Source organism: Vitis vinifera, chromosome 2 (genome assembly GCF_030704535.1).
Source record: "Vitis vinifera cultivar Pinot Noir 40024 chromosome 2, ASM3070453v1".
In the NCBI taxonomy this organism is placed as follows: domain Eukaryota; kingdom Viridiplantae; phylum Streptophyta; class Magnoliopsida; order Vitales; family Vitaceae; genus Vitis; species Vitis vinifera.
The window spans coordinates 20,529-35,922 of NC_081806.1; the positions used below are offsets into that span (position 1 = coordinate 20,529).

The following is a 15,394-nucleotide window of genomic DNA, read 5'->3' on the forward strand; positions in this document are numbered from 1 at the left end:
TTGTTGGCTGCAAGAGGAAATCAAAATCATATATTTGATGGAGGGGTGGAGGTTCCACATGGGATAGGTTGATGTCGATCAATGATTGTCACATTTCTTCTATGAGAAAGGTTTACTGTGAAATTAGTTTCATAAACTAAGTCAGTGAATGTTGTTTTTTTATCAACAAAGATAAATTAATAGTGGGGATTTAAGTTAATTACCAGAATCAACATCCAACCAGAATGAATTATTGGGCATCTTTATGGAATCTTTGCTCATCGCTTTGGTTAAGTAATAAATAATTAGTAAATTAAAATTTTGAATGATTCTTTACAAATATGTTTTTGGGTCCTTAAAGAAACGGCGTCGTTTCCGGCCACCGAAAGACTTGCCACGCCACCACCCCGCGTCGACCAGATACAGCGAGTTCACTGTCTCCACACTCAAGCGCGTACACAAAAAGCTGAAAAATATTTCCAAAATATTTTATTTAATAAAATATTTCAAAAAAGAGTTCCCCAAAATTCCAAAGGGAAGTCGTTCTCTCGCGAAACACACACACACTCAAAGAGAGCGAAGCCTCGGGCTTTCTCTCTTGTGATGAGAGGAGAATCCCAAAAGCAAAGTTCCTAACAAACCCTTCAGTTTCACACATCCCCACGCCCATCTCGTTTCACTCTCTTCCAGTTCAATCATAGTTTAAGAGTCTCGATCGTCAGGTATAAGTGTCATCTTGAATATGGTGATTGCCTAATTGATTGATTTGGCTTTTTTCAAGTGTGAATACACCGTGATTGTTGGTGTGTGTTGTGTTGTGTTTTTTTTTTTTGTTGTGTGTGTGTGTGTGTTTTGGTTTGTGGCTTTTGAAGCTGGGGTTGTTTGCTCTGTGGGTTTTTGGTGGGGTGATGGGACGATGGGGCGGTGGGGTTTGTTTAGGTTTTTTCATTGGTTTATGGTTTATGGGTTATGTTTTGTTGTGTATTGAATTATTTTTGTGCTGTGTATTCTTTTTTGGATTGGATTGGTTTAAGGATGAGAGTATTGGTTTAGTGCGGGAAAGTTGATGGATGGTTATTGTTTGGATTTGGGTTCCGTAGGATTTGAGATCTTGGTTGGGTTTCTGTATTTGGGTTGTCTGGATTTTTAGTTCAAGTCAGTTCTAAATTTGTTGGTTTATGAAGGATATGAGCACTGGAATTGGAATCAATTAGCCGAGGGTTTCGTTTCCAAGGCATCTGTTGGTCGCATACAAATAAATGGAACCTTAGTTACATCGGTCTGAAAATTCAGAAGTAACATGGGTTTTGCTTTTCTGATTAGTTGGACGGCAGCCTATGGTTGCAGGCATGATTAAGAGAAAGAGATGAAGACATGCAATAATTGCTTGCAAGTTCAGGGTTGAATCTCTATACTAAGTTTTTATGAGGAACCCTTGTAGTGAGCCATAGGATTAGATTTTATGTTGGAATTTCTCTTTTTTTTTCTAACACTATCTTTATTACCGCAAGAATGAATCTCTGTGAGAATTTGAATTGAAAGAGTGTAGATTCTGGCAATAGCTGGGCTTGGGGTATTTGATGTTTGGAGTATCCAAATATCAAAATTTTCTTTGTCATGTTTTAGCTCAATTGTGGGTAGAGTGAAACTTTCACTCATGGGAGCGTCCAAATTTTGCCTGTGAAGTTGTTTCATATTATTGAACTAAATATGTACACAAGGTTATTGCAATGACTGAATTTAAAACTCTTTACTGTTTTTGGGTGGTGAAATCCAACTTACAAATTATTATGTTTACAAGTGTTGCCTACAACTAACAAGGGCGTTGTTGTAGCAACTGATAAATGGGGACGAGACAAGTGAGCTAATTTTTAAGAATGAGCTTTAAGAATTGGATGTGGACTGAACTAAAATCTTACCATTTTTGAGTCTAGTTCCGAACTTGGTTGAAATTTGAATCCGAAAACAAACTATTAGCATGAAACTATGAACACACATTCTTTTCAATTATGGTGCTTCAGACGAGTGAGTTGTAACTCTTAAGTAATCAAAGGCACCAAACTAATTGTTTTAGATTTTTTTTCATATGAGAATTGCTGCTTCTAGAGTACCCTTTTGCATATTTATAGGCTATTAGGCCTAAAGGAATTGGTAAACCCAACTCAAGCTATCTCACTCTAAAAAAAGTAGGCTCAAATTATTTGATGAGAGATTTTGATTTGTTCTATTGTGAATCTATTTTAGATTCAATTCAAGTATCCAGAAACTGGTTATTCTTTTATGTCCAGTATTTACCATCTAACTTATGCGTTACAGTTTTTTTATTTTTATTTTTTTTATAAGTAAAGCAAATTGTATTAAAACAGAGGCGAGAAGCTACAAAGCATACAGGGGGTATACAAAACAACTAGCACCTCTCAAAGCAAAAAGAAGACCAACAGAGCCTCACCACCCCTTAATTGGACGCTAACCACTCCAAGAACCCTATAAGGGATAGACGCACCTCTCCAATATACAATCTAGCCCAACTCCATAAATTACAAACAAAAGAATTTTAAGCTTTTGAATATCTAAAACTCCCCCCTCAAAAGCTAGTCTATTTCTCTCCTTCCAAACCGTCCAAAAAATACACAACGATATTGATTTCCATATCTTTTTCCTTTTCTTCCCCACAAAAGGACTCCTCCAACTAGTTAAGACCTCCTTTACAGTTTCTGGAAGGACCCACTACACACCTGATAACCCAAGGACAATATTCCACAGAACTCTAACCACTATACAATGAATAAGTATATGATTTGCAGTTTCTTCTTCACATCCACACAGAAAGCAACAATTAGGAAGCTGTCATCCTCTTTTCTGGAGCTTATCAAGAGTGAGCACCCTCCCCCACGTAGCCTCCCAAGCAAAGAATGCAACCTTGGTTGGAACTGTATCCACCCAAATACATCTTAACGGAAAAACAATATCATTGGGATTGGCCAACAAGCTGTACGCTTCTTTGACCCTAAACTTTCCGTTTTTTCCTCCCTTCCAACAAACTGAATCTTCCTCCATAGAGGGCTTGTAACCCCTCAGAGCATAGAGTAAATCCCCTATCATATCCAACTCCCAATTATTAAAATCCCTCAGAAATCTTAGATTCCAACCCCCTTGACCGAAATTCTGATCCCACATCTCCTCCACCGTAGCATTCCTATGGGAAGCCATAGCAAATAGATGAGGGAAATTTTGGGACAGCGCTGTACCAGTACACCAAACATCAGTCCAAAAACTGATTTTGCTTCCCTTCCCAGCTATGAATACCATGTTATCCCAACACCAATCAGTTTCCTTCAAAATTTCCTTCCACACCCCTACTCCGAACACCCTATATGCCCTCTTTGCTCTCTAACCATGACCTTCTTGCCCGTATTTCGCCATTATCACTTGTTTTCAAAGATTATCTTTATCACAAGCAAACCTCCAAATTCATTTACCAAGCAAAGCTTTGTTCAAGAGCACTAGCTTCCTTAAGCCTAGCCCTCCTTTGTTCTTGTCCGCACAAACCACCTCCCACTTAATTAGATTAGCTTTCCTTTCCACGTTTCCCCCTCCCCAAAGAAAGTCACTTTGTACTTTTTCTAATCTTCTAGCAACTGTCTTAAGCATCCGGAATAGAGACATATGATAGATTGGCATGCTAGCCAATGTGCTCTTTATGAGAGTGATTCTCCCACCTTTGGAGATATATTGCCGTTTCCACTGTGCTAGTCTCCTCCTCATTTTCTCTTCCACCCCATCCCACACAGAAGGAGCCTTATTATGAGCCCCTAATGGCAAGCCCAAATACTGAGAAGGCAACGAACCCACCCTACACCCTAATTCCACTGCCATCTCCTCAATCTCCTCCACCACACCAATTGGGATGATTTCACTTTTGTCCAAATTAATCCTTAGGCCTAAAACAGCTTCAAACCAAAAAAGAATCCAGCTTAAATGTGTTAGATGCTCTTTATTAGCCTCATAGAACACAACTGTATCATCAGCAAAGAAAAGATGAAAATTTTTTAGATTGTGTCTTCTTCCACCCCGAATACTACACCCTGAAAGGTAACCCCTAGCAACAACCCTCCTAATTAGAGCATCTAGAACTTCCATTCCCAAAACAAAGAGATAAGGAGATAAGGGATCTCCTTGGCAAAGCCCTTTAGAACTCGGGAAAAATCCAGCTAGAACCCCATTAACTAGAACTAAAAACTTGGCTGAAGATAAACAACTCCACATCCAACCCAACCACTTCGAACCAAATCCCATTTTTTGTAAGGCCTTCAACAAAAACTGCCAGTTAATGCTATTGTACGCTTTCTCAATATCCAATTTGCATATGAGCCCTTTCTCTTTCCTTTTCTGCCATGAGTCTATCACCTTATTCGCAATTAAAGAAGCATCAAGGATTTGTCTTCCCATCACAAAGGCGTTCTGGGTTGGGGCTACCACTTTGCTTAACACTCTTTTGAGTCTGTTAGCTAACACTTTAGCCAGCAACTTGTATAGCCCCCCCCAAAAGACTAATGGGTCTAAAATCCCCAAGATGAATAGCCCCCCCTTTCTTAGGAATCAGAACCAAGAAAGTATTATTGAGACTTTTGAGAAAGGAGCTTTGCTCATGGAACTCCTTAAACATCTCCAAAATCTCCACTTTCACAAATTCCCATTAGCTTTGCCAAAACGCCATAGTAAAACCATTCGGCCTTGGAGCTTTATCCCCATTCATCTCCATCAAGGCTGATTGGATCTCATTTTCAGAAAACGGAATCTCTAGATTCTCTGCTTCTTGCTGGCTGATTTGATCTAATTGAAGCCTCCCAGTATCCGCCTTCCACCCCGAATCTTCAAATAACATCTGCTGATAAGCATGAGCAACCCCTTCCCTCACTTCCTGCTCCTCTAAGAGCCACACCCCATCAATTTTAATTTTGTCCAGGGAGTTATTGCTACGGTGAGCGTTTGTCATCCGATGAAAAAATCTCGTATTTTTATCCCCTTCCTTAAGCCATATCTCCCTTGAGAGTTGTCTCCAATGACTTTCTTCCATGAGGACCCATTTTTTATAACTTTCCTTTGCTTCCTTTTTTAACTCTGTCTCCTCCAAAGACAGACTTCTCTCACTTTCCACCCGGTCCCAGAATTCCACCTGTTGCAAAGCTGAACTTTTATTGCCTTCCAAATTTCCAAAGACCTCTCTATTCCAAACTTTTAGTTTCTATTTGATTTCCTTCATCTTTGCTACCAATCTATAGCTAGCAGTGCCTCTTACCTCAATTCCCCTGCACCAATTTCGGATAAGATCTAAAAATCCCTCAACCTTTAGCCACATGTTTTCGAACCTGAAAGGAGAAGGACCTCTCCTTAGCCCGCCTTCCTCTAGTAGAAGAGGGAAGTTATCAGAAATAGGATGAGGCAATCTTCATTGTAGCACACCACTAAACTGATCTAACTAACTAGGAGACACCAAAAACCTGTCCAATCTAGCCCAAGACTGGTTGTTAAGGCCCCCGCTCCAAGTAAACACTCCCCCTTGCAATGGGAGATCCACCAGTCCTAAATCATCAATAATATAAGCAAACCTCCTCATGGTCGGGGTTATTCTCCCTTGCCTGTTTCTTTCTCTTTGAAAGAGGGTAATATTAAAATCACCCCCTAAGCACCAAGGCTCTTCCCAAATTCCTCTAATAGCCCCAATCTCTTCCCACAAGCATTCCCTTTCCTCTTTGGTGAAAGGACCATAGACTCCTGTAAACACCCAAACAACCCCATCTTCCACATTCTTGAATCTGCATGATAGAGAGTATTGGCCCTCCTCCCAATCCAAAATTTCCAGCGACCTTTTATCCCAACAAATCAAAAGACCTTATGCTGCCCCATCCGCATCCAAAGCCCTCCAATCTAAGAATCTTTCCGAGCCTAAGCTTCTCACCACACCCTCCGACATTGGCTGAATTTTTGTCTCCTGAATACACAGTAAGTCAACCTTTTGATTCCTTATGAATGTCTTGATAATTTTCCTTTTGGACCGGTCATTTGCCCCCCTCACATTCCAGCTTAACAACTTTAGCTTCATTAATCTATTGCAATCTGATCCCCTTTGCCCTGTGAAGGGCCTTTTTACTTATTCCCCTTCTAATAATTAACTGAGCACTCCAGCCTCTTCAATTCCCTTTCAAATTTTGACTTCTCCAACAACTCTTTGCTATGAATTCTCTCTCGTCTCTTTCTTATTTTGATCAGAAAACTCAGAATTTCCTTTTCCAGCCCCTCTGTCGAAAAGCCCAAGAAGTGACTAAACTTTGCCAAGCTACTTTCCTCCCATCTGTCCTCTTTCTCACTCTTGATCTCTTGAGGCTCTGTCACATCTGAATCCCACTCCACCCCCCTAACCATGTTACTGGTGTTAGTGAATTCTACCAAGTCCCAACATGCATTACCATCCTCTCTGGGTCCAACTTCATTTATTTCCCCTAGCACCCCAGAGCAATCGTAAGACTCCCCCTCCGGAGTCCGATCAAAAGAATAAGGGATAAGATGAGAAGACCCATAGCCCCTTTTCCCCTCTATTTTTAGACCAGAATCATACCCCATGGCTTCCTTTGCCAGGGCCTTGTCTGTTGCTGAAAGAATAGCTTTCTCCTGTTGCTTCCTTAGTTCCTCTATCTCCCAAATAACTAAGTGCTCTCCCTCTGAAAAGCTCCCGTTGCTAGCTATTCTGCAGTCCAGGAGACATTCCTTCTCCTGGGATCTTCTTACCTTGGCTTGGACCATGGACTTGCCTGGTCTGGCCCCATCCAAATCAGACATTGAGCCAACCCCATCATAAGCCCATCTCTTGGGCTGACCAACCTCTGATCCAGCAGAAATAGCCACCACTCCCTTAAGCTTTAGGCCCATCGATTCACTTTGTAACCGCGGCCCACAATGCCTCTTCTCTAAGCCCCAGGTCACTGATTCCTGGGCCCGGTCCGCTATCCCATCCCAGCCCAAGCCCTTCTCCTGCACACCCATCCCCTTATCTGATAACATCAGCACCTCGGGCCATTTGAAAACTAATTCTTGGGCCATGGGCTTGACTGGTCTCGCCCCATCCAAAGCAGACGTATGACCAGCCCCATCAAAAGCCCATCTCTTGGACGGTCCAACCTCTGACCCAACACATTCAGTCACCACTCCCTTTAGCTTTAGGCCCATCGACTCACTTTGTAAACGTGGCCCACAGGCCCTCTTCAATGATCCCATGGTCGCTGATTCTTGGGCCCGGTCGACTATCACCTCCCGGCCCAAACCCCTCTCCTGCATACCCATCCCCTCATCTGACAACAGCAGCGCCTCGGGCCTTTCGAAGGCCGATTCTTCCTCCACGCGCGAGCCGTCACGTGAGAAATCGTCACCCCTGACCTCCCCACTTTTTCGACTGTCAACCCTAGTCTTCTTCACGGACGGTCTAAGCTCCCACCAGAGGACAAGGGCGTAAACTTCCTCCTCAACCCCGATCTCCAGCATACACGGCTTAACTTCTCCGTCCATCTTAACTAATATCCTAGCCCATTGGAGTTCTTCCAGCTTCGCCGTCTACGGATCGATGGCAATGAAGCCACCACACTCATCCCCCACCCTACTCAAAACAGTTGGGTTCCACAACGAGACTGGTAGCCCAAAGATTCTAACCCATACTTCATTGCTTTGTTCCTCCTCCTCCCTGCAGCCAGTCCTTGGGCTCCAATGCTCAAATCTCAACATAAGCCCTCCCATCGTTCTCTCTCCTGAAAAAAGAGCACGTTGAGCTTCATCCAATAGTTCAAATTTCAGAAAAATCCTATTTCTCTCCAATCTTGCCAGCCATAAACTTCCTTTCAATCCCCAAGAGTTTGCCAAAAATTTCCCTAATTTCTCCAAATCCTCTCTTTCACCTGACCTAGGGTTCCAACTCCCAACTATGCAATGTTCCAATTTTTTCAAATTTCTATGGATTTCCTCCCACCGTACCTCCACATTGACTAAGCTTTTATCTCTACAGATCGGCCTCTTCACCACTTCCGCGAACGTTCTCTTCACAGCAAAGTTCCCACCAACCTTTTCTTCTTGTATGTTGTCCTTTCTGCCGATTGATCTTCGCAATAGTTGTAGATTTTCTGCCATTGTAGCCCATCCCTCTTTTTCTCCTCTACCTTTTGGGATGTAAATACTGTATTGCTTCTGCTCTGAGTCGATTGCCCCTAGACGGAGGAAGCACCCCGCTTTATTCGCGCTTCGTAACAGAGAGTAAGATCTCCCCTGTTCCTTCCAGTCCCTTTTCCATCTGCCTTCTTTCTCGTCCTTTATGCAGTGGTTTAAGCCCTCCAGTAGGAACCCTAAGCTCTCCACTCCCACTCAGACCCAAGACGAGACTCCTCTCTTTCTTTCCTCTATGAAGATTTGGGGTTTTCCTCTTCTCTCTACTAACACGAGCTCGAACACCTTGGACTCCACTACGAATCTGCTCCCCTTCCTTCTTCTTCGAAGCCCCTCATTATCTTCAGTCCCCTCACCGTTGCGTTCTCGCATTCTCCCGCCATCGCGTTCTCGTTTGCCGTCGCGCTCTCGCTCTCTCTCTCCCATTTCTATTCAGAAATCTTTAAGATGTGGTTATGCTGTTGTATTGGTTTCTGTTGCTTGCATTTTCATTTTCATATTTTTATTTGGCATCCTTTTTCTTGTTGCCAATTCATAATTCTTTTTATTTATTTGAATGCAACATGGTCGTATGATTTAAAGATATTCTGTATCTATGCTGGGCTTTTAAGTATTTCTAATAGAAGTTGTCATTGTCCGCCAAGGAACAGGTAACAATGCACCCAGTGCTGATAGTTCCTGGTGGATAACAGAGATCATTGCAAGGAAATGGGAGGGTGCTGCTGCTGTTCTTCCAAGGGAACTGAACTGAATGGCACACCAGCATACTATTATGTCAGTAATATTCATCTACTTCATTTTGCTTGTAATATCTCAAGCTTGATGGCTGTTTGTCTACATTATACAAACATGCTTTTTGTTGTCTTTCTTTTTGTTTTGTTAATTATAGTTTGATTGACAAAAGATCAGATTAAGTTGGGAGAAAAAAATGGTGCAACTTAAGTTTGTATAGGGTATACAAGATAGCCATAAAGTGGAGAAAAAAAAGGAAAAAGAAAAAGATACACTTAGGCTTCAAAGCACAACTTATGCTAGAAAATCAACAGAGGTTCCCTATTAAACCTTGATTTCCAGCATTCAGGACTCTGAAATTCATCCTCTACATTTGAAACGTCCTCTCTTGCCCCTTGAAAGCTGAAACCTTGTGTTCTTTTCTTTCCTAAGTTTACCAAAGCAAACTCAGGGGGGCTTGCTTGCCAATAGCCTCCATTTTCTACTACTCACAAACTTTGTCCAAATCAATATGATCCATGGAAATTGTGCTTCTTATATTAGAGCTTCTAATATCTACCTGCTGAATAACATCCTTTCATGAGGCAAAAGATGTATCAGACTCTCTCACAAAAAGTCAGAAGTTGCTTTTGCTTATCCATTGTCATCCTGGAACATTTTTTTTTTATAGGTAAAAAACGAGAATATATCAAAAGGCCAACAGGCGCAACAACGTACACATGTATGCAAAAATCGCCACCATAGAAAACAAAGAAAGCAACAAGACTGCCCATCACCTAACATCCCAAAAAATAGTTATACCCAACCATTATCGAGCTTCTTACAAACCTCCCTAAATGCCGACTCAAAATGAACTCCTCACTTTGCAATAGCTTGGTACCCGATGCTCCTCCCTCTGCCCCTAGCAAACAAGGGAAACCTATTGTAATTCACCGAGCTCTCCAACTTCCGGATCTCCCTATCAAAATGGGACGACACTTTTGGCTTCCTCTTCCCCCTAGATGCCTTGTCATAAGGCCCTCTCCTTGCATCCATCTTCCTCAACAGGAGAAATTATCTCGTTTTCAAAAACCTCCACCGGCATTCCCAAGAAGCCATTGAACCTATTCAGGTTATGAGAGAGACACTCAAAAGGATGTGGCCCCCCCTACCAAGGCAATTGCTTGAGGAGTTTGACTCCCCAAAACTAGCAATGGTGTCTTTACCAAAAGGGCCTTCCTCATAGTTTTGTGGAAACTCCAATAAAGAACCATCCTTCAACAACATTTTAAGCGGTTGACTTCCTCCTTCCAAAGCTCCACAAGGAAGCCCCTCTTTCAACTGAGCAATCTTTTCCCAACCACAACCTTCAACCACAGGCTAGGTCGAAAACTTACCTCCCTCAACTGGCAGCCCAACTGTTGCAACCAAAGAAAAGAGAAAGGGGACAACTCTCTCCCCCCCCTCCCTCTCCCCCACCCCCCCAAAAAAAAAAAAACCGAAAAGAGTCTCTCCCACCTCCGAACCTGTTGCTTCAGCCAAAAGAGCATCATCGGCTCTCAAAAACCTTTCCTCTGAATCTCAATGCCACTTGTGTATAAGGGGATTTGCACAAACCTCCTTGTTGCGGTCTTTCTCTCTTGAAGTCTTAAGAGTGATGCAACCCTTTCTCCAAAATGGCACCAACGGAAGCCCTAGATCCCTCCTTAACTTGCACATCACAAGGCTTTTCAAGGGCCAACCTAACAAGAAGCCTTTTGTAAGCCCTTTGAAAGTCACACATGGACCTCCTTTAAGTTGGAGTGCTTGGGCTGTAGAAGGGCTTGTCATACACGGCCCTCCTTTAATTTGGAGAACTTGGGCTGTAGCAGGGCCAGACACACACTGGCCCCCTTCCTGAGCTTTAGAGACTAAAAGGCCCCTCGTTCTAACCGCCACATCAAGGCGCATTGGGGGCACCATTCCCACTGCTTCCAGGATGTTGCAGCCACCATGCCTAGAGAAAACTAGCTCTGGCATAGCGTGTGCAGGGCGGAAAGACTCCTGTTGCAACACCTGTAAACCCTCTTCTGCAGGGCTTTCTTCTTCCCTTCCCACACTCCTACCCAAGCATGAGATAACCTCACCATCATCCCCAACATCTGGAATTTTGCCCTTCTCCCTGGAGACCACCGTCGTAGACCATGGTGAAATCTCCCACCAAAGCTGGATTTCAAAGATGTCTACCCTAACTACTACATGCGCCTTTCTTGGAACCTCCTTCCTGTTCGATGTCACAAGTATCCTAGCCCATTGCAAGAGTCACCTCTCCCTCATCTCCTTATCCACTACTAAAAAACCTCCATAAGCATCCTTGAGCTTCCTAAAGAACTCTTCTCCCCATAAATGCAATGGTCACCTTAACACTCTCACCAAAACCTCTTTGACACAATCCTCAATCTTGAAACAGCCTACGTCAGGCCTCCACCAATCTAACTGTAGAGCTTTCTCCTCAAACCAACTATTTCTCAGTCACCAGACCCTTTCTGCTTCAAAAGCGTTGTCAAACTCGAAAAAAATAATAGAGTCCCCCAGCAAGGAGAGGTGAAAATTACCTTTCACCTGCCAAGGATGCCTAGCCCAAGCTTTCAGGGAACCCAAATCTCGTATTTGGTCTTAACAGTCTTCCTATCTCCTCACTAAGCACTTTTTGAGAAGCTCTGAATTTTTCAACACCTCCTGTGACTCATACTGAAGGACTTACCAGACTGCCCTTCACAACAAACTTCTACCCCTTCCAGTAACTGCACCCACCCCCCTCTCACCAAATCTAACCCAAGTGGAAAACCCATGGCCTCTATCCACTATCTTCCCAACTGATTTCCCTCTAACTTCCTCCATCGAAATCTCAAAGGATTTCAATTCAATCCCAAACCAGGCGAAAGCATCTCTGAACCTAGCTTTCATCTTCATGATACACAGATCCTTCTCCATGAGAGGCCCTGTCTGTTTTAGGAATTGTTCTTGAAAACATCTGCAAAAGTTATCTGCTACAACTTAAGAGGCAAGATAGGCTACAGGATGGCAGGAATGCAGAACTGAAATTGAACCAGTGAACCAACCTTTATGTTCAAGTTAAATTTGAGGCAAACAGGCAGCATATCCTTAGATCTAATTTATAAGACCCCTGAATGAGGATGTACCCTCTGCACTTTTTCCAAGTGCTTTTAATATTTCTGCTTTTTGACCTACCCATCCCCTCCCCCCCCCAAAAAAAAAAAAAAAAAATGAACCCCAGAATGAGGATAAAAGAAGAGACTACAAACATAAGAACTGTTCTCACAAGAAAAAAAAGAGAGAGAGAGAGAACCCAAAACAGTAATCTCCAGACTAGTTTCATGTAAAAATGTTCAGCAATCACTTTTGCAGCGGACTAATAAAAGATCCTGATTTCTGATCCTCAAAATACTAGTTTTATGATACTTAAGAAGATTGAGATTTGACGGGCTCTGCCGGAGGCCTCCATAGTCCCAGCCTGTACTTGTGGATGTGTCTCAAGATCAACTTCCTCTGCATTCATCTTGGAACTTTGTCTGAATGCTTTTCCTTATATGTAAGTGGTTATAGGATCAAATTTCAAAGTCAATGTTTATACTGAAAAATGGATGTGAGGGAGTTCCCGATTCAAAGTATTTTGTTCAATAAAGCTCTTCTGTTGTTATGTTCAATTTGGAATGAATTCATATGTATGGCAATCAACTTAATGATGGTATGGAAATTGATTGATTTCACAAACAATTATATTCAATTCCTCTTGTTATGAATAAAACGATGTCATTTCATGAGGTTATCTTCTTTTTTGAAAATAAAAATAAAAATTATTATGTTTCTTTTTTTCACCTTCCTTTTCCCCCCTCTTTCTGGAACTTCAACTTCATTCTGCAGTGCCCAAGAGCATCAGAAGAACATGAACCCTTATCATCTCATCATGGAGCGGCCTCTACGCTCTCTACAGGGCTCTTAGTTGATACAAATCTGGGAACATCACCTCCTGACACTTATAGACCACCCCCTGCACCAATTCCATACGATGTGGATTTAGGACATCCTCAAACTCCACCAGTTGCTGAAGAAAGCTGTGTTAACAAGAATGACACTGTAGTGCAAACAACAAATTCTGGATCTCTTGGAGAAGCAGTTGAGGGTAATATGTTAGAAACTTTAGCTAAATGTGAAGACTTAAAGCAGTCAGACTGCAAGATGCTAGCCCAATCTGAACTTACTTCATCAAAAGAAACAGAAGTTGAACTTTCAAAGTCAGGTGATCCAATTGTTTCCTCAACAGACGAGGAGGATGTTTGCCCCACCTGTCTTGAAGGTTGTGGCCTTACTCTGATGTTGCTACTACTTGCAACCTCTTGAATTCTTTAACAGTCATGTTTCACCATTGTACCAATCATGGCTGCATTATTTTCTGCTAATATCTAATGATATATTGTGTTTAGACTAAAAAAGTTGTAGATAAACCCTTTGCCTCTCTTCCCCACAGAGTATGATGCGGAGAATCCAAAAATTGTCACTAAATGTGAGCATCATTTTCACCTTGCATGCATTCTTGAGTGGATGGAAAGAAGTGACACCTGCCCTGTGTGTGATAAGGTTTGCCCCAAATGATATTTTATTCCATTATGCAATTTTATTATTTTGTACTCTGTGTGTTGATGAGAGGGTTCTGCTTCTTTAATGATGCAGGAAATGATATTCAACACTGCCACCAATGCGTAGCTTTCAGTGGCTCGAGAAAATCCAACCTCTTAACTTTTGATATTAAAGTTCAAGAAAAAAGGTTACTGTTGCATGAGTTCTCACCTTTCTAGTGTTCATTGTTCTGGGGCAGGCACATACTCGGCTGTGTTGTCTTGGCTCTTTCCTTTGTTTCTTTTTTTTTGGTGTTTAGGGAGATGTGGGCCTGCTTGATGGTAAATCTCTTTATGATTTTCTTTCTTTTCGACTTTCAGAAAAGGGGAAAAAAGAGAAGAAGAAAAAAGGAAAAAGGAAAAGAAAGGTATTTGGAGGCAAATGTTACAAAAATTCCCAAGGTCCGTTATCCATTTGTTATACGTTCATCCTTAGTGCTTAGGTCAATGGAGTAGCAGTGATACAATGACGAATCGATTAGGCATTGAAGGCAGAGAGATTCTAGCGTAAGGAAGTACATATTAAATCCACCTTCTGTGCCTTTTTGGTTGCTTTGATCTTCTTTCCTGTATAGCATCTTTTTTGAGTCTGGAAACTTGGATCCTTTGAGCCATTGCTTTTATAATTTTTTTTCTTCTGAATTTGTTCTGTAAATTGCACACAATGACATAGTCTTTTTGCCTTCACATTTGTCAGCAAGATAGTTAAACCAGGATTGGTTGATAAGGCATACTGTGTGTTACTTGATTCATGCGTATATAAATTAATCTGGTTTCCAAATTTAGAAATTGAGTCGAGCTTTATCAGTTGGGGGTTTGGTTTTTGTTTGCATCGATCATCCCATATTCTCCCCAGTATGCTGTTACATTCTTGTTTTCATGGTTGTTGGCCCAAATTATAGGCAGAAAGGCTTAGTTTAAGAGTGAAGCCGTGAGTATGATACACTCTTCTGCACTTCAGCAAATTTTTATGAGAAATGCTGTTCATTTATCATATGATCAGTGTATTTTTTTTTTTTTTTGGGTGGATTCTTTGATTCCCTTGTCATTCTCAATGTTACCCGAGCAACAAGAAATTTAGTATTAAGAGTAATGCCTGATATGGATTGGCTTTTCAGAAGTTAACACTACTTGTTAAGCTGGATTAGAGCTTTTATGTTATTAGTGTAATTTTTTTAAAAAGTAAGCAAAATGTAGCCTTTATATTTGGAGGAGTCGGTCTTTGCACGAGTGAGTGACGGGAAGGAGTGAATCGAGTGATCTGGGTTATTTTAATTGATTTGTGTCCCTGTGATCCCAATGAGCTTTTCCAAAGCATTAAAATGTTCTATTTAATAACTAATTATTTTAAGGGGATTTCACTTGAACAGGCTTCTTCTGAAGGATCTTATGTGTGTCATATATATGTTCATTTTTAAAGAAAAATAGATGTAAGAAATTGTTAAAAAATAGAAATCAACACTCTTCTTCTTCCCTAAATCTAACCTTGGTCGTAATTTTTTTTTCTTCTATTCTTCTTTCCTTTTCCTTTGTTTTTTGTTTTTTTCATTTTTTATGTACCTATTTTTAAATTTAATTGAAAAGAAAAGAGAGCCCAAATGGTCTTTCCTCATGTCATTGTTTTAGTTAAATAAAATTATAAACAGAAAAAGAGAAGAGAATAAGAAAAGAAGAAACGAAGGAGAGAAGGAAAGGAAATAGGAAGAAGAAAAATATAGGGAGAAAAAAAAAAAGAAAAGTTACTATTTTTATTTAAAAGAAAAAGAAATAAGAGTTGCGAGAAATATATCATTTTTAACTAATGCACCTTATCCGTGCAGAAT

At 41.3% G+C, this 15,394-nt stretch overlaps 1 protein-coding gene across 2 annotated transcripts; it reads left to right on the forward strand.

Moving 5' to 3' along the window:
* Positions 1 to 495: 495 nt before the first annotated feature.
* Positions 496 to 14,360, forward strand: LOC100248355 (probable E3 ubiquitin-protein ligase RHB1A). 2 transcript variants are annotated; one of them, XR_009467408.1, is made up of 6 exons: positions 496 to 701; positions 8,835 to 8,958; positions 12,820 to 13,252; positions 13,424 to 13,533; positions 13,627 to 13,720; positions 13,893 to 14,360. XR_009467408.1 is itself a non-coding variant. In XM_002279964.4 (5 exons), exons 2-5 carry the CDS (start codon positions 8,893 to 8,895, stop codon positions 13,657 to 13,659), a joined length of 642 nt encoding a protein of 213 aa, XP_002280000.1. In that variant the 5' UTR covers positions 496 to 701; positions 8,835 to 8,892; the 3' UTR covers positions 13,660 to 14,360. The 2 variants fall into 2 exon arrangements, 1 of the variants encoding a protein (XP_002280000.1); XM_002279964.4 differs by having other exon boundaries at positions 13,627 to 14,360.
* The last annotated feature ends 1,034 nt before the right edge of the window (positions 14,361 to 15,394 follow it).